The sequence below is a fragment of the Exophiala mesophila genome, assembly GCF_000836275.1.
Source record: "Exophiala mesophila strain CBS 40295 unplaced genomic scaffold supercont1.2, whole genome shotgun sequence".
Lineage (NCBI taxonomy): Eukaryota > Fungi > Ascomycota > Eurotiomycetes > Chaetothyriales > Herpotrichiellaceae > Exophiala > Exophiala mesophila.
The window spans coordinates 4,033,813-4,056,639 of NW_015622505.1; the positions used below are offsets into that span (position 1 = coordinate 4,033,813).

A 22,827-nucleotide genomic window follows, 5' to 3' on the forward strand; every position below is an offset into this window, starting at 1 on the left:
CATGTAGACGATTAGGAATGTCAAATGGTGATTCATACATTTGACCTCTCGAATGTGTGTATAGAGTTCTGGTTCATGCAACTATCTTTCAAGCTTACAATAACCTTGCCATCAATATCAACACTTACACCCGTCCGTCCCGTCCCATAAAGTACCGGATATCCTTCCGCTCGTCCACGTCATCATTTTGACATGATCACAATGATCGTTCTGAAAGACTAGGACTGAAAATGAAAATGAGATGCCATGTATATCCTCCGGATCAACGTTTCTGCTGCCTTCATAGCCGCTTTCATATCACACCCTTTATCCTCATTTCTTCGAAACCTTTGGAGGTGGAGGGAAATACAGCTGGGCGGGAACAGAGGAAGGCCCAGCAGCACGGTTCGGACTTTCCGGTGCAATCACATGATTATCATCGGTGCCCGCTCGTTGCACAAATCCTGGACTCATGGGACTTCTAGGTAGGTCAGGGCTGCGGATCGCATAGGTAGGAGACGAGGGCTGGACGTTGGGTGTGCTGAAGTGATTCCTCAATGGAAGGTCCTTGGTTCCGCCTAGGGTGTTGAAAGCAAGTGTCCGCGGAGTCATTGGGTTGAGACCGCCTTGGAACCCTGGTGTGTCGGGCACCGGATATGATATGAGACCCAATCTTTTGGCCGCTTCGTGTTCGGCTTCTAGAGAGGCGTATTTCTCGGCCTCTGCCCGCCGTCTTTCGTCATACTCGTCCCGCTGAGACTTGGATGGGAAACATGACCAGATGGACAGACCCAAATATATAACGAAGATCCCTAGGGCTGCGCACGTACATGCGAATGATGCCTTGGCTTGTCGGCAATAGCCTACCAGGCTCTTGTCAAAAGTGACGTCGCATGACTTGGTGATGTACCATGCAGCACCAGTCTGGGGTTTGCGGGGATCGGTGGTGTCGCTACTGGCTTGATATGCCACCGAGACGGAGTATAGAGCGACAAGGGCGCTATGGACAGGGATGGAGAGGATGGGTGGGAAAACGTGAAGCGTGTACATGATGGACTTTGTGAGCATGAAGAACATGGAGAGAACGGCGATGACGATGTTGTAGTTGGTGATGCTGATTAGGAATTAGTCATGCTGGGATCAAATGGGATGGGAAGGGAGAAGGCGGATCATCTACTCACAATCTCGACCAGACCCTTGGCGTAGTGTATGGCCGGTAGTTAGCGGCAGCGTATAGTCCCGTAGTTGGGCTGGAATTGAAGCCATTATCGGCTCCATCTTGCCACAATTTGGTGCGGTATGTGTCTGGTGCAGCGATGCCATACAGGGCGAGAAGGGCGATGGTCAGAGGCAGCTCAATGCCTATGAGAACAAAGAAAGGCCACTTGTTTGGTCGCCAGCGACGAGAGAGGAAGAACTTGGGCCTGGCCATGACGAGGTCGTGCTGTTATGTGCTCGTGCAACCAGGTTATCACCGGAGTCTGGTCTCTGAGGATGGACAATCAAAGAAGCCGTGGCATGGCCGTTGTTGATATCGAGAACAGCCTCAAGTGAGCTCGAGATCCAACGGGATCGGTGCTGGCTTCATAAGACTCACCAAGGAGAAAGGACGAGGAGGATGACAAGACGAGAAGAGGGTGAGAGAATGCATGGTGAGATGACTTGTTCTTGGGTCGGTTGGCCATTGTGCTTTACCTGTGGTGGCCATGGTGGGCGCTTACAGAATGTGAGCAGAGCGAATGAAAGGTGCATCGCAATAAGCAAAAGGACCAATGAGGCAGATGTGAAGAACCAGGGCCTGCATCTTGGTCAAAGGTTGACTGGCTGATCCCGCCAGCACCAAACCTGAAAAAGGATGGTCATGTCCAACATCCTTGAAGCAATCGGATGAGATTTTGGGCCTGTAGAGGCTTGTCAGCCAATTGTTCGTTGGGCGCTTCAGAAAGACTGTGGAGGATCAGAAGCACGTGAGATAAGACAGCGGGCGGGGATGTTTGGCACGTGACTAGACAGAGCACGTGCAGGGAGTGGTAGATGTATATATTTCATGATTCTCTGTAGCTATTTATTACGGTGGAGCATTTCATGCAATTGGATTTCTGATGATTGAAATATCGAGTCTACATTTCACATCCCATGGCTTGGTTATCGAGCCGGAACCCTCTCTATATCATCCTACTCCCTTCCAATAGGGCTTACGGGATCTCTGCATAAATCTTGTCGCCCTTCTCGGGAGGCTGCAGGAAATCAGGAGGGACATGCTCCGGTAACTGTCTCACCTCGGCCCACTGTCGCAGAGCCTCATAGTTTCGACACTTGTGTTGCGTGTTGAAATCCACAAATGCCGAGGGGAAACTCTGATTGTGCCAGATTTGGCCCAAGAACCCCAAGTCAGGTTTGCACATGAGTTGTTGTCGGAGAATATCAAGACAATGTGCTGTTCCTGCGTCAGTCTTCCTGCTCTACCCGCTCTGGACCTCCTGTTCAGGATTCACTTACTAACGTGTAATCGCAGGATGCCGTCGTCGTTCTTGAATGCTCCCTTGCCGAGTTGATGATAATAATCAAAATTGAACCACAATCCTTGCCGCAATAAATTCTGTTCCCGTCAGTTAAGCTTTGCATTTCTTTCTCCTCTCGCGACAGACTCACCAGACAGTGAAGATGATGAAGACCCTCGACGTTGGCCGGAAAACCTCCTCCATGTTTAGGGTTGATCTTAACTTGATCATGTCGAAATCCAGCCTGCTCGGCTTGTGCTTCAGGAATCACGACGGATCGATCTGTGGCGTTGTCAGGACCGGTTTGCTCGCGCTTCATCCAAATGACTCACAGTTGACTCCAAGAGCCTCCCAAGCCTCATCAACTTCAGGTCTGCCGACTTGGCGGTAAATGTTCTCTTTCATAAAAGTTCCATCATATCTGATTGTGTGGTACGAAAGATCGATCTGTTGATTGAGAAGAGGCGCTGCGCCGGGGTTAATGGCAGTGCGAATGACTGATCTAATGTCGAATACTCACTGTTCTGCGAAACATGCGAGGTACATGTCCAGTCTTTGTTTGAGAAAAGGTAATGCTCGAGCAATACTCCTGCTATTAATGCGAGACTCGCCGTTAATATGAAACCGAGGATGACCCTCCAAGGCTCGTCGCGAGGTTTTAGGACGATCTCTTTCTCTGAGTCAATCAGGAAGGCTTCCTCGTCTCCAGGCTCACTTTCCAAGGCACCAGGCGCCAGAGTCATGACCATGGAGGGGATGCCTTGAATTCGGAAGCTTTCTATCAACAGGATGTGTTCAAATTGTTGACGGGGTGCTTGATACAAGCCAGGCCATCAAGTGAAATGAATCTCTGACTTGGCAGCTCGACTGCGATTCTCGTCGAGCCTCGGGAAGCCCGTCGTAACAGAAGGACCTACGGTTATAGGGCTGAATCGTCCTCTGTTGATTGAACACAGCTCATCCTTGGTTTGCAGGTCTCTGCTTTTACGAGATCTACTTGCTGGATCACTAGCCAGCTCTAGGACTAGCTTTGGTAGCAGTCGCATATACGAGGAGTCACGCTGGCTTCTTGCCAGGTTTCGCTTGCGTGAGAATCCATGCCAATGGGAAAGCCCGCAAACATGGGATTTGACAAACGCTAGATTGGAATGGGCTGTGCAATTATTGAGCGATCTGAGAAGGTTTGAACTGATATGGACAGAAGCGATGCCAAGACGGGAATTTGCGTTGTTAAAGCTCGTGTTGAGGCTGTCGATGGAGGGGTTTTGGACCAATCACACGATGGCATGTCTCGAATCATCAGAGCTTCATCACCCCAAGTTTTTCAGCTCTCCACAGTGACTCTGATCAACCAAGTCAAAAGCTACCTCGCAGCTAAAAGTACCTACAGCACTCGGGCCAACACAGCGATGGCTGAGTACATCAGCAGCCATGCGAGCGGTCACTGGTGGAATTAGCCAGAACGCTACATCTGGCCGCCTCGCATCAGGCAGTGGCACCTAAACACCTATTTGTCGATAAGGTAGTATCAGACCGGTGAGCACTGTTTGATGCGAGCTTGCCATTCCTATTCTCGGAGTTCAGAACATTGCAAGCTTACGCCCTTGGCAAAGATGCAGGTAGCATGCTTCGATGCTCTCATCGCTTCCATATGCCTCACCAGCGAGTGTAACGATGCAGCTAAGAGCAAGTCAGTTCTTGTTCATCCACAAGCTCGTATTGATGTCTTGAAAGTTCCCAAGACATTTCGCGATCTTCAGAGCCCAAGGCTTTCAACACGGGTTCGACCAGAAGTCTTGTCGTGGAAGCGTCGAACCTTCATTCCAATACCCGCTAGTTCGACCTTTGGGCAGCTAGAATTAGCAACAACAAGCTTGCGAGGTCTCTGGTTGGCATTGTGCTCCTACCTTATATGGGATATTTGGGACTCATGTATCTCTTGATTGGTCACTGGGAGAGGGCGATGATGGCGCATGGGCACATGAACGCCTCCAACGAAGCTCTGATCCTGCGTCTGGACGACGTTTGCAGAGGCTCCAGACCCCACCATCAAAGCAGCTGAGCTGTGAAGATGACGAGCGAAAGAGGGGGGTTCAGAAGGTGGGATTCCCTATAAGAAGGGACGGGTCTAGAAGTTCTCCCAGTCCACCATTCATCGATTGGAAAAGATTTGTTCCTCCTTGCTCATAGCCTTGTCCACCACACGTTCGAATATCTCCATCTTCACCATGATGCTCAAGACGATCTTCCTCGCGGCCTTGGTGCCCATTTTAGGAGTGATGGCTGCTCCAGTACCTGAGGCTGACGCAGCACCAGCGCCAGCACCACAATATGGAGACTAGTATGTCTGAGTAGAGGATCTTTTGTGAAGATGAGTCCTGACGTGGGTGACTGATAGTGGCAACTATGGCGACTATGGATCATATGGCAATGCTCCTCCACCACCTCCTCCAGGAGTGAGTACTATCAGGACCGCTAGTTGATAGTGTGACTAACTCTGTGTGACACCAGACTCCCAATCCTTATGGGTAAGTGATATCATTTGCCTATCCTTGTGACAAGTCTGAGAGACCACAATTGATTGACTGACACCACACTATGAAGCTCATACGGCGATTACGGAAGCTATAAGAAGTGAAGAAAGAGCCAATACCCAGGGCGCCCTACGGCCTGCCTTTGACTCAGATTGATTTGAAGAGAGTTTTCGAGTGGGTAGTTCCAAGGGAGAGTCGATCCAGGAAGACGAGGACAACAAGAGATATAAATTTATTGATACATAATGTATAAAACATGGTCTTCACCACATATCATTGCCAAACATTCATGAAGTCTACCATGATTCATTTTCTTCATATTGTGACAGCGGTCTACTAATTTCAAACACTCGCAAAGAGCCTTGTGACGTGATTGATGGAGTTATCAAGGTCGTCCTAACCCCTGAGCCAATTGCAACCCACAAGTGCCACAGTAGGTGCACAATGCTGTAGATTCGACTTGTACTCCGTAGGTACAGTAGTCGATGCAATATCTGCTACACGATGGGCGATTGGTGGTCGAGTCTCATTGGTCAGAGCCCGGACCTTCGTTCTAAGAAAAAGTGCGACGTACCTGCCACTACTTGGTCAAGATTCCAAACGCGTCCGAGTCTCGGACTCTGCAAGTTGGTGATTCCTTCCTCTTTTGTCTCTTTTTTCTGGCCCTCGCACTCTTGGATCGTTGGGGGCGACCTTGGCTCTGGAAATCACTTCAATTGTCTCCCTCGTCGTGCCACGCGTGCTCATCGACAACCACCTCACAGGGGGTCTCAAGACCTTCAACAGCCACACACAGACCTCAATGACGATGGTGTCTGTGTCTTTATGCAAGTCATTTAACACCTGTCACTCTGCCCGTTGACCACTGTGCCAGCTCTGGGCTCGGACGTGACCTGGACCAGACCGTATTTGTCCTTACGTACCATGGCATTCGCTCGCCTCGCCGTAATTCGTCAGAACTGGCTTGCCACCGTGCTTTTAATCGGATGTCGGCCTCCGGGGTGGGCTTCGAGACGCCAGGGGTGCAAAGCCTGAGCCCCAGCCCAGCTCCAAAGGCCGCCTCGGGCTCCCCACTGCCTGCCTATTGTCCTGGATCGACAAGCTTGAGCATGCATACCCCAATCAAGGTCTCGGAATTCCCAGCCTGGTGTGTTTTACCACAAAACCGCTTAACCCTCTTGGGCGACTCGAAACATCTCCAAGCCGCCTCGCTTCCCACAAAAGCCCCCATCAACGCCAGTGCCAACACCGCGGGCGCGACCACAGGCAGTGAGACGTGAGGCTCCCGCGACCGCCTCGTGCAGCCTCCTCCCCCTTCGTGCCTTTGTGTCTTTGGACCACACGACTTGCCTCTCTCTTTTATGGTCCAACGGAAATCCTGCACAATGCTGCAACACTATCTCTAACTTTTCATACCCTGTGCTGGCCACAGTCGACAAAATCTCTACATCCTTTCCTTGAGTATTCATTCCTCTAGTACCTGCTGTCCCTGCTGTACCTCACATCCTCCAATCTTGTCCAGATTCCTGGGACATCGGGCCCTCTACCGTATAGATGCACACAGCCAATTTCCCTTGTACGATGGATTGACGCTAACTGGCCAACAACTGACGATCCCTCATCTTATTACACCTCCGTCTTAACACCCGGCACCCTGCCCTCGGGCCCAGCGTCCATCCCAATAACCCATACCCCATGCTGTCTCTGCCCCAGACCCTTCGCAAAAGGAGTCTTTGTACCACCACGACGAGCTCGTGTGAGCTGACAACACCGCTCCTCCTCTTTCTTCCTCACCGTCGAACCTAACTTCACCACTCACCCTCCACTGCTGTCCAAACTCCTGCCTGACATGCATTCAGGCAGGATGTTTGCATTTGGCTATGCCCTCCGCAAGAGGCAGGATACTCGCTTTGACGATCTCCCTTCGACCATTGCACCTCCTACAGAAACTCCTCTACCTACAGCCATCGTCCCCTCAGATGTGGTGACAGATCCAACGGCCATCGCCTCAGTCGTCTCTGCAGAAGCTCCTTCGGGCTTGACGACCGTAATCGAGACACAGACACTCGCTCTCACAGGTCCTGTCCCTAGCACCGTCACTTCAGTCCGAACCAGAACGATTACAGACCCTCTCGAATATGCTTCCATCACCTCTGCTGCCGCCGCTTCCTCGTCTCCCACCACCGAACGCACCTCTTCAAGAGCCTCCTCTACGTCCCAAGCTACAGCCGGTGTTGCCACTGACGCTCCATCATCCAACCTGAGTACACTTATTCCTGCCATCGTGGTGCCTATCGTCGTCGTATTGCTCGCTTCGTTGGCTCTCTTTTGGTTCATCCTCCGCAGGAGACATAGAAGAGAACTTTCAGACCAGCCTGAATTCGTCATGGCGGGCAAGGGCGAGAAGTTGAGCAGCAGGTCCAATAGTGCGAGGTCGGTCAGCTCAGAACTACGACCCATGGAGAAGAAGTCGTCTCCAATTGTGGCTCAGAAAGAACTTCCCTCGACGTCAGCGTGGAGATCTCCAGCAGCAAAATCCACGGAATGGCCTACTGCGGAAATCGGTCTTGCTCGTCCCCTGACTCCACAAGATCCTAGGACAGAGAGTTATACCCGACCATTTGATCAGTCTCCCGTTGCAGCTCCCTCACCAGCTCGCTCGTATCGAAATTTCAGTGGCCCGTCGCCCTCACCACACACAACCACCCCTGGTCGCGGCCATCCTCCACCAGTAGCTTTGAATGGAGGGGCAGGCAGAAGTCGTGGAAACAGCATTACCAACCAGCGACCACCTCCCTCTTCTCGATCAGGACCAAGCCCAACCTCCCGAAGTGGCATGAGCCCTACCAAGCTCACCGGTCCAAGCCTTCCGAGAACCATGGCTACGGGATTGCCAGGCTCAGCCATTGCTCCTTCAACAGCCTTCCGCCTCCGAGATCCATCCCCAAGCATGAATCAGAATAATCGTGCTCAAGCTCCTTCGCGTCTCGAGGCTCCTGGTGCCTATAATGGTGCCTCCTCCATCTCCCAGTATTCACCCATTGTTAAGGACTCTCCAGCATCGGCATTGTCAGGTCCATCCAATAAACGGCAACCTCCCCCACCTCTCACAACCATGAACTTGAACAAGTCCCTCAAAACACCATCGTCTGCTTCACCTGGCGGCATGACGGAAGAGAACCTACGAATTGCTCGACTTGCAACGTCTTCCCGATTGGGCCACAGCCCAGCAGAACCCAGCCCTTCGCCCAAACTGCCTCCACCTGCCACACGTTCTCAGTTAATTCCCCGCGATGGCTCTCGGTACGTGCTTGATGACTACTACACAACACCCAATGCCTCCAGTGCCTCTCGCCGACAAGGCGCTTCTAAGCGGAGTAGCATCGTTTCCGACGCGGACGAGTATGAGGATATTGACGCCAAGTCGGATGTCAGCAGCCTCAACGAATTTGAACGGTTCGACTTTGGAGAAGGCGCTGGCAGTCGCTCTGGGAGCGCTGCGGGTACTTCGCTCAACTATTTTGCCGCCCAAAACAGTCCGGCGAGTGGTCGCGGAAGTCCCTTTGGGACCGTCCTTCCTCATGAACGATGGTAGTGGGGCCACTTGACACAGAGCTTGGACCCCGTGGATTGTTCCAGGACTTAAGCCATCATCAAAAATTCCTCACCAAACCTCACGACATCAAGCATTGCATTTCCAGCATCACAAGCTACGGCCCGGCGCAATTTCTTTTATCTCCTACTAAATGTCTTGGACCTCTATTATTGGTTTGGGATCCACCGGAACTCGACAACGAGGACATACCAAAACATGATCATTGTCATAATACCCATCTCGAAATGATACCCACTACTATACAATGCCCACGACCCGGGCGTTCAAACAGCTAACTCGGCCACGATCTGTTTAGATACAAAGCGTTCTGTCCTCATGCCAGAAAATTAATGTTGAAGAGAAACTATATGATGAGGAGGAGGGAGAAAGAAAACTGAGTACTACTGCCTACTCATGTTTGTCAATACCTAGTATATCACACTTGATAGACCCTAAAGTGTCTACTAGTTTGCGAGATGCAGAATACAATTGTTCGGCTCCTAACATTAGTAATTTCAAAGTCTGTAATGTGGCCAACCTCGACAAACAGCATACCAGCCGTCCATAAGCTATGCGTATTGAATTGATAAGTACTTGAATCAACCGTCTCCGATGTTGGAATCTAGAAGCATATTAGTTGGCATCCCATATGGACGTGGGAAGGCATGAGCCAAGAGCCACGGAAAGCAAGGTTCATCTTTCTTGCTAACCAACCAACCTCATCTCACTCCCTCACACCATAACCCTACGCGGAGCTTGCATACACGAAAACCGGGAACTCAATCTCAATCAAGTACACTTCTCAACCCGTGCACCGTGCTTTGAGGAACACTAGCGCTGCTGAAGCCAAGGCGAGTCTTGATGTCTGCGGCGCCTTGATCAGCGAGCCGCCTCTGTCTAGAGCATCCTGCGGCCTGATGTACCAGGACCTCCCAGTCAACGCTCATCATGTCACCTCCTCTGGAGTCGAAGAGGACGAGACTAGGGCAAGGACCAAGCCACTCAACCAAGTTCTTCGATAAGACCCATAGACTTTAATTCAACCATCTAACAGCTGTGTTCGGACTCTGGCCGGCACCACAGGTGGTAGAGGTAACAGGACTCCCGCAGAACTTGACTTTGAGGCATGGTTCAGTAGCTGCAAACCTAGTATTCACAGCTAAAGGCACGCAAAGTCCCTTGTTCCTATCCATGGGCATGGCTCTCACAGACATTTGACGAGAGCTACTCAACACTATCCCTGAAGGCTGGAGACGCCATCGCGGGCAGAGACACCGTGATGGCAAGACGAATCTTCAAATGTCTGACGTCCGAGGGCCGCAAGGCAATCTGCCCCAACGTACTGATCGAAGTATTTGGATTCGGAGCAGACAAAGAAGCAGCATGGATCTTCTCACAACTCGACCGCGACAAGAACGGCAGCGTATCGATGGAGAAATCCAAGTCTTCGTCCCATTCGACGTCGGCGACAGTATCGACATGACAGGGCAAGAATTCGAAGTCGTACGCATATCTTTACTCTACACTGTCTTCCGCCGCATCGAACCCGACACCATCGTCCAAGTCGCCAACTCGGTCGTCGGAGCCTTATTCATCGATAACGTCTCCCGCTCAGACGCCATGCGCGAACGATATCAATTCTCAACACCTGAAAATTGTCGTGATTTTCAACCGGATGTCGATATTCAACTCGTTTCGCTGGCGGATCTTAAACAACTTGATCTGCGCGTCGATATCAAGCATAAATCCAACTGGGCGAATGATCAGTTACGCGCTTATCGGAGGTCCAAGTTTTTGTATGCTTTGCTTTCTGCGACGCGCAAGGTCCCCATTTATAGCCCGGCCGGCGCGGGGCCGGATAGAGGGTCGATGGAAGCACCTAATTATAACGTTCCTATTGCCATGGAGCTGGCTCAGAATGCTCGCCAGAAGTGGGATCGAGATCAGGAGGGACGGAGGTTGAAGAGACCCGTTCGCGACGACGACTACGTCCCGAACGTCGCTAATGTCCCTGACATCTCTATTCCCCTGAGCCAGTCTAGCACCCTCGAGGGTTGTGACCAGAGTAGCCACCGCGTCGCAACCTCTACAGGTTTAGAGATATTACCCAGTCTGAGACGTGGATTCTTGCACGAAGAAGAAGGTTGTCTCAGTCGCTCCGCAGCGTATCTGAGACATGGCGCCCAAAGATCCGATACTCGTCATGGAATCTTATCGTCTAGACCCGGGTCGAGAGCCGCTTCTAGAGTGAATTCCAGAGTCAGTTCTAGACGCAGTTTCATGACCATGACGTCGACGTCGACTTTGGCTGCGACGCCCTCTTATTCCTATTTGTTGTTCAGATGAGTGAGAAAATACGATGCAATATACTGAATGAAACTTGAATTGTTCATCGATCATTGATTTTAGTCTTGGTCAAATGGTTAGTCTATGGTTGGTCTATGTGGTTGGCCGGCTAGATAACAGGAATGGAATCGTATACACTCTATACAACATTTCGATTGGGGCCACGAAGAATCGGATATTTGCTCCTTTGAATGAAGTGAAATAACATGTATATGGGACATCGCCCATTCCCGTTCCTTCAGGGTTTGTAAAAACTCATTCGAATCATTCAAACAGCTACTCCATCCACCGGATTGTAAACCCCTCGCTGTCGCGATGAAGAAGACCTGAGCAGCTGACCTCATTGTGGGACAAACCCATCTGATCGATCCTGCACGCCGCCTCCGAATGTGCCAATTGGAAAACATGAAAAGAACGCCAAAATAGACATTCCAAAAGTCTAGTCAACGAGTGGGATATTCAGTCATGAATAGAATGGAAGGGAAGGCCATCATCAAGCCTACCGCCCATTTGAATGTAAAGTAACGTAGCTGGGGAGCCCGATCCATGATGAGGTGAAGGTCACTATCTTGGTTGCAGCTAAGCAGCGTAAGAAAGTAAAGGGCGGCACAGACTCGGAGGGAAATCAACCAATATGTTGAGAGACATGTCTGAAGCAATGTTGGGGTTTCAACCATCCTATCCCAGCTTGGCCCATCAATGCCAAAACGCGCTTGAAACATGGGTCCCACCGGGGGCATACATGCGATCGACGCATCATTCATAGACTGCCCCTTCTTGGGAAAGAAATGCCCTCGACGGCAGCACTGTCGGTGAACCATGAAACTTTATCGCCGCCACCTTCATTGACAAGCCCGCAGGGAAGGCTGCGACCTTCATCGTCAGCCTCGAGGATTTTCTTGAGGATATCTTTTTTGCCAGCACCAGTGGCGACGAAAGCGATCTTGTGGGCATGGGTTAAGACAGGGAGGGTCAGAGTGATACGTCGTGGAGGCGGCTTGGGGCTGTCTTCAATGGGTGAAACCCAGGCGTCGGCTTCTCGCAGGAGCTCGTGGCCAGGGAACAAGCTGCACGTGTGACCATCAGGCCCGCATCCGAGTAGGATCAAGTCGAAAACTGGTAGGCGAACCGAGTCCTTGTTGGCAAAGCTGGACATAAGGGTCTCCTGGTACTGGTCGGCGAGGTCTTGGGTGTTGTCGAGGAGCTTGACATCGATGGGGTAGACCTTGGGTGTCCCTTGCTCCTGGGGGATTTTGTCCAACAGATCTTTTTTCAACAGGCCATAGTTGCTGTCTTCGTGGTCTAGAGGTACGGCGCGCTCGTCGGCGAAGAAGATGTGCCATTTTGAGAATTGAGGTGCATTGTCAGCGTTCTCTTGTTCTCCCGGGACCAAAAGAGCTTGAGCTAAGGTAGCGGGGAGACTGCCTCCAGACACCGCAATCTTGAAGACATCGTGTCGGTGCAAGGCAGATTTCTGGGTTTGAAGGATATAGGTGCGAAGCTGGGCGGCGACTCGGTCTACCGTGGGGTAGCTGAAGAGGTTTGGTTGTTTTGCCATTGCTGGAGTGGCGGGGAGGTGTTGGTGGGGTTGAAGGAGGGCTGGTGTCGAGGATAAGGTGCGGGAAAGGTGAGTTGACAGGTGTAGTAGAATCGGAGCATGCACGGAATCGAGGAGTGGAATTGGATAGAGAGAAATAGATGTTGAGTATCACGGGGAGGGGATAGAGAGGGAAGTGCTTGATTCGCTAGCGGTCATCACTTAATAACAATGGCGGGATGCGGTGATGAAGTAACTAAAAAGCACGAGTATCCATAATGGGAGCAGATGCAGTATACGTATGCGTGGATGAGATGAAATCTCGCCTGAAATCTTGGGTGGAAGGGTGGAGAGGCTTTCGGGCTACTCGGGCCTCCGGGGGCACCTCTGGCGCCTGTCGCTAATCGTTTGTAGGTCAGCATCTTGGCACTTTTGCAGATAAAGTATGCCTTTATCATGCCTGGAGCTTGGAGGCACTGGTGCCTAGAAGTCGATCTGGGCACCTATGGGTCACTCCTGAGGAGGCTCCGGAAATACGACGATTTACTACCTGATAATACCCACATAAGCCACTTTTTATTATGATGCCACGATGCATAGAACCACGAGTAAGAGATGCCATGAACTTGGTCCGGGCATGCTGAAACTGCACGATAACAGGTACCGGGAAGCTAATAATAAAATATGTGGACCTTGGTTGGTTCGGATCAAACGTGGGATGCCAATCACTCCGTACTATTGCGAAGTGGGTTGGCGTTCCAAGAGCTTCTATAGGAGACTGTTGGGTGTTCGTGCATCTGTCCGTCTCCCTCCTTGGACAACTAATATGTAATTCCAAGAAATGTAATTCTCCATTTGGACTCCAGCAAGCAGGATGGCGCTCTCTAGCTAGCTCCCTTTGCGCAGAACCTCGGGCAAGTCTATGTTTACCCATATAGTCATTATCAGACCCAGATTTCGATGGATGATCCCAGGATATGAATTCCAGTCGAAAGCGTCACCACGTGACAGGCGTCTTGGCTGCAGGGTGCCTGAAACTCGTTCATATTCGTGGGCCGCTACTTGAATTTCATAATTCTGGCTGGATGGAAGTCCTCTCCTCGCTAGTCATGATCTAACCTCTTTGTGCTCCTTGCATTGGAAAACATCTCCGGAATCGATGAGGGGACGATTGTTTAGGTGATGTCATGGCCGTGATAGTTGGGTAGTTAGGGGACACGAGAGGTGCACCGGGGGTACGTAGGGGTGTCATGGGGGTGCCGTGGGTGTCAAGCGCTTACGTCTTTAATAATGAGGATCTTTGACTAGATGGGACACTCTTCAGCTGCAATGCTCACTGGTCCAGGACACATGGGAACAATCACTGGTTAGGTGAACGGGCAGTTTCGGCAGGTCTGCGTACTTGTTTCCAATCCAACATTTTGCAATCGTGCTTTGCAACTTGCATTGAAGAGCTCACTGTCTTGGGAGAGTCTCTTGGGAGAGTCTCTTGTAGCGTCTATATATATTCAAGACACCTCGACGTATACCATATTCGGGATAACGAATCCCAAGCCGGCGGTGTGCCACAGATTAGTTGAATCGATGGTCTTCTGAAACTCTCATGACCGCCACGTCCAAACCTTGAAAGCCACGAGCGATCGAGATCGAAAGTCTTTTGCCAACTCCGTCAACGGGCGAGGGGGAAATGGGGATGAAAACTGGGATTAGCCACAGAAGTCCAGCCAATGAGAAGCCGAATAGGACTTCCAAGTGTGGCGCACCACATTCAAAGATCTCGATTCTCAGGACCAAGTGGCACTGGATAAGACGTGGACTCCGAGCCGCCATTGCTGATTGGGTCTGGGCAGTGCTAGGATTCATCGTAAAGATCGAATTTCATCACTTGCATCGACAATCAATTCCCATGGCGAAATCCTGTCATGCTCGATTATTGCCCGTTGCACTTTGGCGTCTTTTCACTCAGTGGGAATCAAGAAGCCAGTTCCTGGTTTGAAGAGCCACAGAGCCTCTTGAATTTCCCATTCAAAGGTGTCACCACCACCCCCTCCCATACATAGGTAGACCCAATCCTCGTCGATTTGCTTCAACTTGTCCACGTACTCCGCGCCGTTGATTTCTTGGACTGCTCGCCTCAATACTTGCAGCTCCCCTTTTTTTCCAACGAACTTATAATCCATGTTTGCATGTCCGATCTTTCCTACCCTCCCTTTCATCCTAGTGTTCACCACAACGACTCCAAGAGGCCCTCGTCCCATTCATCTCATCCTTCGCCCCTTAGCAGTACCTAAGTGATCAACAACTTGGTCAACCATGACTTCCACCCCTTCCATCCTCCAGCTGCAAGCACTGGTCTCCTCAAGTGGCAGTCGCCATCACCCTTCCCCTCTTACTCAGTTCAAGCGGTCCAGTGACGACTCAATCAGCAGCGAGTCCTCCAGTGGGTCCGTATCGCCAAAAGCCTCCATCGATATCGTGCGATGTTCTCGTTGTCAGCGCTCCCTCAGCATCGACCCGTCAAATTCCACTGTTACTGGTGGTGCAGTTCGGTTTGGCACGAACTCCTACTATTGCAACAGATGCGCCAGCGTGGTGGGATTCGTCAAATGAACAGTTCTCCGGGTAGACGCAGATTGAATCACTAGGTGGCCATGCGCACACCTCCCACAACCTTGGAACACAACCCCACCAGACCGGTCGACAACTCATGAATACCCCCACGTGATCATAACCATAAGCGAGTCCTTCAATGGTCTGCCCCTGCACCAACACCACACCGACCTTGCAGGCCACCATCCAACACACGACATTACGCACCACTGCGCCCCGGCCGTCAGTTGGTGACAGTGTGGCACCATCAACCTCTTGCAGTGGTCCAGGACAAACACAGAGATCACGTTGGTCGAGATGACGACAATCCCGAATCTAAACGGTGGCACCTTCACACTCTCACAGACACATCTTAATCATGTGGCTCTGGCGTCGAGCTCCGATTGGCAACCATCGACGTCGAGTATCACAGAACCTGCATGTTTCCAGATTTTTGACCGGTTCGTTCAGATACCATGCAGGTACATTGAATCACTTTGTTGAAGATTCTGCCCCTGATAAATCAGATTTCGCACACATGGAGGATAGCTTAGACACGAGCTCCTGCAGCAACGCTGCTCATAATATATCAATCTCGTGGCCACAGGTCGAATTTAACCCTAGAAACCGTCTCTATCTTGATCCGGTCCAGTCCCACTGTAAACAACGAATTCCGAAATTCAAGTCCACGCTAGGATACAATAATGATATACTTCCGTGATCCAGGCACGTTTAATCCACGTAAACATCTGATGCATGAGAAGTCAGGACGTACCCTACAGGACGCGTCCCACATTGACTCTTGCAAGTTCAGCGCGGATCGAACCTTCGTCAGCTTCTCCACTGCGACGATCGCTCTTGCCCTTTGCGCTTTAGGGTGATGTTCCAATGCTCCTTCCTGCCAGCATTCCGGCCTCAAGCCCGCCAAGCAACTGTGTCACATGATGTTCCCTCCCCTGATCCTGGATCGTCCCCTCTCTTCTTCTACTTTGCCTGCGTTTTTGACTACGCACCTACGAAAACCTCACTATTGGCTGAGATCAATGTGTCATAATCACAGTCTCGGTGACATTGCTCGCTCCAAAAGCCTTCAGGTGGCATTCCACACTTGACACAATGGTTTGTCGGCAACAACGGGGCCGTCGGGGCCTCTATAGCCTCTTTTGACCAGCCACGCCAGCCAGACTGCCTTGACAAGCAATCGACCAGCTGACGAGGTACTCCAGATCCCTTCAGTCACAAAAGCCACCCCTCCACTCATCCGCCTCTCTTACCAGTCAATCACCAGTTAGCTTGACTCCGAAAATTGCTCATCGGGAATCCGACTTGTGAATCCCAGTCTGCCAGCCTAATGTCCATCGATCGAGATGACATGCCCCTTGCGCCGGGTGCGACAATCCGCCGCTCCGCTCCATCAAACCCCCGCCAAATCTGTCGTAGCTGTCTGCTTTTCGCAGCCTCATCAGCCAAAGTCCCTTGAACTCGGATCACTTCGATGTCTATGCCGTTCGTCGCTTGGCGCGGCCTCTCCAGTCATGCATCTTCGGTAAGGTGGGTGGGTGGCGTGCCTGGGACTGGCTCTTCCAACCCTCCCTTGCTGCATCATGTCAAGTTCTCGGATCTTTTCTGCTGAGTTCCGATCTTCTGGATTCCACCATCTTTCAACCAGGATCCACCATTCCCCTTTTGCTTAAGTGACAAATCATCTAGTGCTTCCTCCTTCGTTCGAAATGCCCATACACATACTCCAGCCTTGTCGATTCAAGTCTGCCTAGCCGCCACCACGCTCGCATGGCTCTCATCACCTCCAGAAACTGTGCATATCACTGTTTTGACTTCAATATGCCCGCGTTCCCAGTCTTATGCGCCGCGCCTCGGACAATCCATGTCCATGTCTGGAGGTACCAACCACGATGTTGGTATGGACGTGTTGGGAGCACAGCCTGGATGTGCTAGATCTCGGATCTCAGATGGATCTGGTGGGAACACGAGACATATCCATAAACGGCGCTGCCCCTTTTGAGATCTGATCAACCATTCCCTGCATTCTCCCTTTTTGATTCGTTCATCTACCCGACTTTACCAATCCTCTCGATCCACAGCCGCTGTCCTCGGACCCTCCATTCGATCCTGCCCAACATACGAAAGCAATCAAGATGCAACCACTTGCGAGGCCGACGACTTCCTAATTGCCATATCCCCTCAACCTGGTGGACCTTCTGGTATTTTCCCCATACCTGGCCTTGCCATCCTACCGAAGTTCCTCCTGACCCCTGCCACCACGCCAAAGTACGATGTCCCTGATCCAAGTTCCACCACCCCAGCTGAATTGCATTGACCAAGACCCACATCTGCCATCCCACTTTGGTCATCTGCCCAGATGTCGCCCTCGTTGCTGCCTCTCCACTGTCCTCCGTGACTCCTCAGACCTTGATCCCAGCGATCTCGCGAACAGGTAAGCCTGCCACCCCAAGTTCATGGTTGACACAGCCGGTCCCCCGGTGCATCAGGGGACAAGGGAACCCGATCTCAAAGGTAGGTCGACCTCGGAATATTCACTAGACAATTCATGCACTCTTCGCAGAAGCGATCGATATATCAGATCTCGGATCCTGCTATTTCATGCATATTACGACTTCATCATCATGACAGGCCGCACATTGGACCCGATTGTAATCTCAATGTCAAGACTCTCCACTGATCGCTTCCAATTCTCACTTTGAACGATCATATTATCAGCCGTCCATGGGTCTTGTGAAGGACACGTTGAAAGGTCGCCTCGTCAAGTGATTTTGGAAATGTCTGCCGCTTCAAAACTATAAATTAGGTCATATCATTCCCCAATCCACATTGTGGCTTCAGCGCCTGGTTTGTCCCAAGTATTTCTGTCCCTCAACCAGACCAACCCGATCCTGTATAATCTTTTGTCACTGGCTGATGTCTCGTTAGTCGACGCCACCATCGATCACCCGCGCTCAATCATTCTAGCTGATGTGCAGCCTCGTCCAGGGGTTCCACCACCACAACACGAGCCACTCCCCATTCTCCCGTCTCGGCCCTCGCTCTTGATATCGTCTTTTAGATGATATGCATCATACAAGGTCTATAAAACCAGATTTTCACACATTATTTCCACATACTTGCGGTGAAGAAGCTTGTCAACAAGAGTGTCAGATCCATTGGCCTCTCTCTCCTCACCGGCTTGAATGACGAAGGGCATAGCCAACTCGGGCTAAAGGATTTGTTCTCTTCTGCCTTTCATCTTCGTCTTACCCCACCACCATGCCTCACGAGCGTCGTCATGCGAGAGAGCCGAGCAAAGACGAGCAGCAGTACATTATTCTCGTCAAAGATGTACGGGCCTCTATATCCCCATGTCACGAGCGTCACGCTGATCACAATGACAGATTCCGCGTGCGTGCAGATGGCAAGAGCTCAAGGACATGACTAGGCTGCTCGGCGGGGAGCAAAGTCTGAAAGCCGAAGTATTTCAAACCCGCGACGGTCCGCAGGTGGGACATTGTACTATCAAAGGCAAGGTGGCAGCACAGCAAGTCTTTGGTACGTTATTCACCACTAATCGTATCCTCTTCAACTCATCCTTGATTAGACAACTTCTGCCAACGAGGATGGAATGGCCTTTCGGTTGAGGTGTCGCTTGCCGTCCTGGAGAAGCCCGACACTCTGAAGCCAGTCATACCAATGACTCGCACTCTTGGTCTTGTACAAAGAGCTCAGAGCAAAGTGATTCAGGAGCATGTGCCATCTGCTAATGTCCATGGTTGTTTGTAAGCGTCAATCTACTCATGGAGAGGTCTAGTTCCGAGTTCTGATTACTATAGTGTCAAACCTCTACTTCCAACGACTCCTCCTCAGCCGCTTTCTCCGATGTATCATCATCATTACACCACTGCTGGGGCCACCTTGTCCCCTAACTCGGGAATGATAGGACCTCAGATGTGTGCAGCTCATGTCCATGGCTACGTCAACCCAGGCTCAAGCACAGCGGCCTACAATGGTGCAGCCTGCAATATGGACCACATGCCTGCTTATTCGCCAGTCACGTCTAGACCCAGAGGGAAAAGCGGTCATCCTAGCACTGCTACTCAGCGAATAGGCAACGACAATAGTCTGATTTGCATTTCCGGCCTACCATACTCTCAATCCGAGCATGAACTAAGTCACATTCTCCGACGATTCGGATCCTTGAAGTATCTCGAGTTGCCACCTGACACTCGCTCCCATGGCAAATGTAAGGGCACAGCAAAGGCCATGTACGCAAATTCCAGTCAAGCAATCGCTGCAACACGCAATCTTGATGGAATGCACTTTGGTGGTCGCAAAATCAGCGTTCGATTGGCCAAGGACGACTCGAGCACGAACACTGCAGACCATTCCAGGCGCGAATCGATCCGCACGGGCGTCAGTGGTAAGGATCCAAAGACTGGAACGCCTGTACTATCGTCACATGATCAAAGTTCCAGCGCTCGTGACTCCAAGGCGAATTCCGGGCCCCTGGTGGTCAATGGAGCAACCGGCTCAACCGGCAGCAGAAGCAGTCGCGACGATGCCTGCGAGAGTGACAATAGCACAGAAGATTCGGACGACGAAAGCAAGAGCGAGCAGTCGGAGAGAGACCGACGAGGTGAGCCAGACCCAATCCCGATATTGTATCGCGAAGCTCGATTAGCCCAGAATTGTCAAGGCTCTTTGTTTACTTGAAATCATGCACTAACATGCCCGTTCACCTCAGTGACCCGAGCCGCAAAACAGCTCGGCCGCGTGAAGCTTTCATGAAGATGCACATTTTTCGCTCCCAGTCGAACCTCAGTCATGGCTCACAGGACTGTTGAAGGCGACCTTTGTCGGCCCAGAAACAAAGATCTACATCAGTGCCGTTGCTCTGTTTTAAGATATAACCTCAGGTAGTACAGCACTAGGTTGGAATGAGGATCAAAAGCGCAGCGCTCCCGTAAACGGGATGAAGTTAATGGTTGCTGGACGGAGGGAGTGACAAAGGCGTCCAGTGGCTTCATCCAGTGGATTTCGTTATTATTTTTGAACCTTTGTATTTGGTGTTGCATTTGCCTTTTTTTTGCAGGTCGTCAATGGACCCATGGTTGCTTTTACCATCCATGGAGATGTTTATCACTAGGCCCATGAGGATGCTCAGCCTGTATCCAACGGTAACCACCCGTACTTATCGTCGCATAAAGGCACGATGTAGTCAATGAATTCAGTTGGAACAGCATAGCATGTTAATTATACCAAAGTATCTCATCGTACGCCTGGACGGAAGAATAGTCGTTTTACCCGTTACGTGTGACATGTCATCTCCAAACCCAGGGGGGCTTCGCTCGACTCTCGTCCCCTTAAGCTAGCAATACCAGTTGCACGAGGTCGAGAGGAAGACTCGAGAGAGCAAAATTGAAATCGAGCTTCTTGCCATTTGTCCTTTCATGCCTTTTCACCAACCTCTAGCGATCCTTCCCATTGCGTCTTCCTCTTTTGCCTATCCAAAGTCGACACAGTTCAGATGCGAGATTGCTCAAATCAAATCATGAATAAAAGGCACTCTTTTGGAAACTCTCCGCAGAAATTCCATTGCCTTTCCCGCTCACCGGGACCGAAACAGGGACCTTGGCATCAGCCCCAAGACTTCCAGGATAGACCGAAGTCAGGCTTTTGGTCCGGTTTGAATCCTCCAGCAGCTTTGTTGCGGCTGTTACTGGCTCAGACCCTTTCATGGTCGCAGTGCGAGACCCTGGGGCCGAGGCAGTGGCCTCGCCCTCGGTGATCTGTGCTTGTGTTCGTTGTGCGGGCCGCTGAATAGGTTCTAGGTACGGCGATGGCAGATAACCCTGTTTTCCATCACGAGCTCGGCAACGCCACCACTCAGATGGATTCCCGGCCGGGTCAGTCTTAGATAGCACAGCCACGAAGTCGCCCTTCTTCACGCTCAAATCCAGTCCGGTGGAGTTGGCTGCTGGAATATAATCGTAGATGACACGGCAAAAGTCAAGCTTGCGGGGGTCGATAGGGACTTGTTCGCCATTGTGATTGACGTAGGAGAGAGTTTGCTCGGCTTGGGCTTGTTGACGGCGCTGCTCTTCTTCTTGGGTCCGAGCCATGGCGCGTATGAGTTTGCCCATCAGATAGGGAAGGCCAAAAGCGGCAAGGGCAAACATGATGAGGGGTTTCTTCGAGGGTCGTGGGGGAGCTGGGCTGCCATCGGGCAGAGTGGCGGGAGCGGCGCCGCCATTGAGGAAGGATGAAAAGTTTGCGGGAGTTAGGGCGGTGGCATCAGCTGGGGGTGGCCGGCCAGTCAGTTTGGCAATGAGAGTTCGCATCCAGCGTATGAGGGTATATATCCCTAAGATACTACCGAGGGTTTGGCGAAGGTTCCCCAATTGTTCAGCCATGGATACCATTGCTAAAGAATCGTCAATACCAGAATCATAGGGGGCGGCGGAGGCATTTGTCTCTCTTACCGAAAAAGGAAGAATGTGTAGTCATGTAAGCACTTTCCAACATTTGAGCAAAGCCGCCGAAAGCGCCAACGATGCTTTCCATGATTTGGAAGGTTGCAGCAGTGCTTTGGTTCCATGATTGAGTCAGGCTCATGTTGTTGGGGTTATTAGGATCTCCCGGCATGCCAGGAAACCCTCCACCATACCCGCCTCCATACATACTGTTGCCGTACATACCGCTTCCATAGCCATAACCACCTCCTCCGTACATGCCACCCATGCCACCCATGCCGCCATACATGCCGCCCATACCACCACCACCGAAGCGGGAGTATGGTGATGAATATGATGAATATGGGGATGAATATGAATTGGCGGCGGTGCCGAAACGGTTCTGATTGGCATAGTTGGAAGCGGTTTGATTGACTACATTGTTGAGAGTAGACGGGCGATCAGGAAGAGCTGGGGCGGAGGTGGTAGAAGTGTCGGAGGAAGGAAAAGTGGACGATGGGGCTGTCATGGCGGTTGTGTCGAAGGACGCTGCGATCGAGGTCAGTGTCTAGAGCCAGTGGAAGAAAGTAGGGGCTTCTCCTTTACCTGTTGGACCGGCGCGCTCCCAGGGCTTGGGCGGCGATGCACTCGTCATATTATCTCGGCATGCTTCATTTACAGCACAACTTTAAGGTAGTTAGGATCAGCGGCGCGACGAGGACGACGACGAGGACGACGACGCGGAGTCCTGCAGCCAGTGGTGACTGGATCGTCCGAGAGGTATATCGAATGGAGGGTGTATTGATGAAGGAGATGATGTAGACTCAGAGGCGACGTTGTGGATGATTGCAGCTTTGACAAGAGATGAACTGAGGTTAGTGGCTGGCTCATCAAAAAAGATGCCGAGGTGCTGAACGGGCGACAGAAGTGGGAAGGAGCCATGGGCCGGTCTTGGGATGGAAACTCGGTGCAGAAACAGAAGGAAGACGGGGTTCGGGTTAATCAGCCAATCACGTGCGCCATTGCTTCTTTGCCAGCCATGTGTTAACACCCAAAGCCAGTACTCCGTACTCATCGCCTGGGACATATGGGTACCTATTTAGGCATGAAGCTACGGACGCTATATATTAGGATCTTTCCTAAACATAATGTTGTCTATCTGATCTCAGGTACTCATTGAGTTTGGCTTGGTACAGACCTTTGATGTTATACACACTGTCGTATCCTGCGAGAGATGCTGGATTAGGCTTTACACGTAGCCTTGACATCTTACGCTAGACGAACG

The 22,827-nt window shown here is 51.3% G+C and overlaps 9 protein-coding genes across 10 annotated transcripts; 5 read left to right on the forward strand and 4 right to left on the reverse strand.

Moving 5' to 3' along the window:
- Nucleotides 1-30: 30 nt before the first annotated feature.
- On the reverse strand, nucleotides 31-1,621 carry PV10_03238 (uncharacterized protein). The gene is made up of 2 exons (XM_016367663.1): nucleotides 1,161-1,621; nucleotides 31-1,093 (listed from the first exon to the last, which is right to left on the reverse strand). The coding sequence occupies exons 1-2, from the start codon at nucleotides 1,409-1,411 to the stop codon at nucleotides 313-315; spliced, it is 1,032 nt and encodes a 343-aa protein (XP_016227181.1). The 5' UTR covers nucleotides 1,412-1,621; the 3' UTR covers nucleotides 31-312.
- A 451-nt stretch (nucleotides 1,622-2,072) lies between these two features.
- PV10_03239 lies at nucleotides 2,073-3,413 on the reverse strand. 2 transcript variants are annotated; one of them, XM_016367664.1, is made up of 5 exons: nucleotides 3,001-3,413; nucleotides 2,813-2,947; nucleotides 2,632-2,762; nucleotides 2,479-2,578; nucleotides 2,073-2,416 (listed from the first exon to the last, which is right to left on the reverse strand). In XM_016367664.1, exons 1-5 carry the CDS (start codon nucleotides 3,227-3,229, stop codon nucleotides 2,175-2,177), a joined length of 837 nt encoding a protein of 278 aa, XP_016227182.1. In that variant the 5' UTR covers nucleotides 3,230-3,413; the 3' UTR covers nucleotides 2,073-2,174. The 2 variants fall into 2 exon arrangements, with proteins under 2 accessions (XP_016227182.1, XP_016227183.1); XM_016367665.1 differs by having other exon boundaries at nucleotides 2,073-2,578.
- Nucleotides 3,414-4,030: 617 nt separating this feature from the next.
- On the forward strand, nucleotides 4,031-4,423 carry PV10_03240 (uncharacterized protein; the record flags this gene model as incomplete). Its single annotated transcript, XM_016367666.1, has 1 exon — nucleotides 4,031-4,423. The coding sequence occupies one exon, from the start codon at nucleotides 4,031-4,033 to the stop codon at nucleotides 4,421-4,423; it is 393 nt and encodes a 130-aa protein (XP_016227184.1).
- Nucleotides 4,424-4,708: 285 nt separating this feature from the next.
- On the forward strand, nucleotides 4,709-5,118 carry PV10_03241 (uncharacterized protein; the record flags this gene model as incomplete). The annotated part of the gene is made up of 4 exons (XM_016367667.1): nucleotides 4,709-4,821; nucleotides 4,879-4,936; nucleotides 4,992-5,008; nucleotides 5,085-5,118. 4 exons carry the CDS (start codon nucleotides 4,709-4,711, stop codon nucleotides 5,116-5,118), a joined length of 222 nt encoding a protein of 73 aa, XP_016227185.1.
- Nucleotides 5,119-6,287: 1,169 nt separating this feature from the next.
- On the forward strand, nucleotides 6,288-9,119 carry PV10_03242 (uncharacterized protein). The gene has a single exon (XM_016367668.1). It carries the CDS (start codon nucleotides 6,864-6,866, stop codon nucleotides 8,607-8,609), a length of 1,746 nt encoding a protein of 581 aa, XP_016227186.1. The 5' UTR covers nucleotides 6,288-6,863; the 3' UTR covers nucleotides 8,610-9,119.
- An 873-nt stretch (nucleotides 9,120-9,992) lies between these two features.
- PV10_03243 (uncharacterized protein) lies at nucleotides 9,993-10,831 on the forward strand (the record flags this gene model as incomplete). The annotated part of the gene is made up of 2 exons (XM_016367669.1): nucleotides 9,993-10,645; nucleotides 10,702-10,831. The coding sequence occupies 2 exons, from the start codon at nucleotides 9,993-9,995 to the stop codon at nucleotides 10,829-10,831; spliced, it is 783 nt and encodes a 260-aa protein (XP_016227187.1).
- Nucleotides 10,832-11,002: 171 nt separating this feature from the next.
- Nucleotides 11,003-12,759, reverse strand: PV10_03244 (6-phosphogluconolactonase). Its single transcript, XM_016367670.1, has one exon. It carries the CDS (start codon nucleotides 12,511-12,513, stop codon nucleotides 11,716-11,718), a length of 798 nt encoding a protein of 265 aa, XP_016227188.1. The 5' UTR covers nucleotides 12,514-12,759; the 3' UTR covers nucleotides 11,003-11,715.
- A 5,604-nt stretch (nucleotides 12,760-18,363) lies between these two features.
- Nucleotides 18,364-19,803, forward strand: PV10_03245 (uncharacterized protein; the record flags this gene model as incomplete). Its single annotated transcript, XM_016367671.1, has 4 exons — nucleotides 18,364-18,435; nucleotides 18,489-18,642; nucleotides 18,692-18,869; nucleotides 18,924-19,803. 4 exons carry the CDS (start codon nucleotides 18,364-18,366, stop codon nucleotides 19,801-19,803), a joined length of 1,284 nt encoding a protein of 427 aa, XP_016227189.1.
- Nucleotides 19,804-20,115: 312 nt separating this feature from the next.
- On the reverse strand, nucleotides 20,116-22,452 carry PV10_03246 (uncharacterized protein). The gene is made up of 3 exons (XM_016367672.1): nucleotides 22,149-22,452; nucleotides 21,573-22,091; nucleotides 20,116-21,514 (listed from the first exon to the last, which is right to left on the reverse strand). Exons 1-3 carry the CDS (start codon nucleotides 22,195-22,197, stop codon nucleotides 20,640-20,642), a joined length of 1,443 nt encoding a protein of 480 aa, XP_016227190.1. The 5' UTR covers nucleotides 22,198-22,452; the 3' UTR covers nucleotides 20,116-20,639.
- Between the last annotated feature and the right edge of the window lie 375 nt (nucleotides 22,453-22,827).

Excerpts from the sequence above, each read along its gene's own strand:
- PV10_03238 (XM_016367663.1), bottom strand. The coding sequence starts at position 1,411 with ATGGCCAGGCCCAAGTTCTTCCTCTCTCGTCGCTGGCGACCAAACAAG. Across the intron at positions 1,094-1,160 it reads CCAAGGGTCTGGTCGAGATT|CATCACCAACTACAACATCG; the intron begins GTGAGTAGATGA and ends ATTCCTAATCAG.
- PV10_03239 (XM_016367664.1), bottom strand. The coding sequence starts at position 3,229 with ATGGTCATGACTCTGGCGCCTGGTGCCTTGGAAAGTGAGCCTGGAGAC. Across the intron at positions 2,948-3,000 it reads CTCGCATGTTTCGCAGAACA|CGCCTCTTCTCAATCAACAG; the intron begins GTGAGTATTCGA and ends ACCCCGGCGCAG. Across the intron at positions 2,579-2,631 it reads TTCATCATCTTCACTGTCTG|AATTTATTGCGGCAAGGATT; the intron begins GTGAGTCTGTCG and ends TGACGGGAACAG.
- PV10_03242 (XM_016367668.1), top strand. The coding sequence starts at position 6,864 with ATGCATTCAGGCAGGATGTTTGCATTTGGCTATGCCCTCCGCAAGAGG.
- PV10_03244 (XM_016367670.1), bottom strand. The coding sequence starts at position 12,513 with ATGGCAAAACAACCAAACCTCTTCAGCTACCCCACGGTAGACCGAGTC.
- PV10_03246 (XM_016367672.1), bottom strand. The coding sequence starts at position 22,197 with ATGACGAGTGCATCGCCGCCCAAGCCCTGGGAGCGCGCCGGTCCAACA. Across the intron at positions 22,092-22,148 it reads GGAGCGCGCCGGTCCAACAG|CGTCCTTCGACACAACCGCC; the intron begins GTAAAGGAGAAG and ends CCTCGATCGCAG. Across the intron at positions 21,515-21,572 it reads TACACATTCTTCCTTTTTCG|CAATGGTATCCATGGCTGAA; the intron begins GTAAGAGAGACA and ends ACGATTCTTTAG.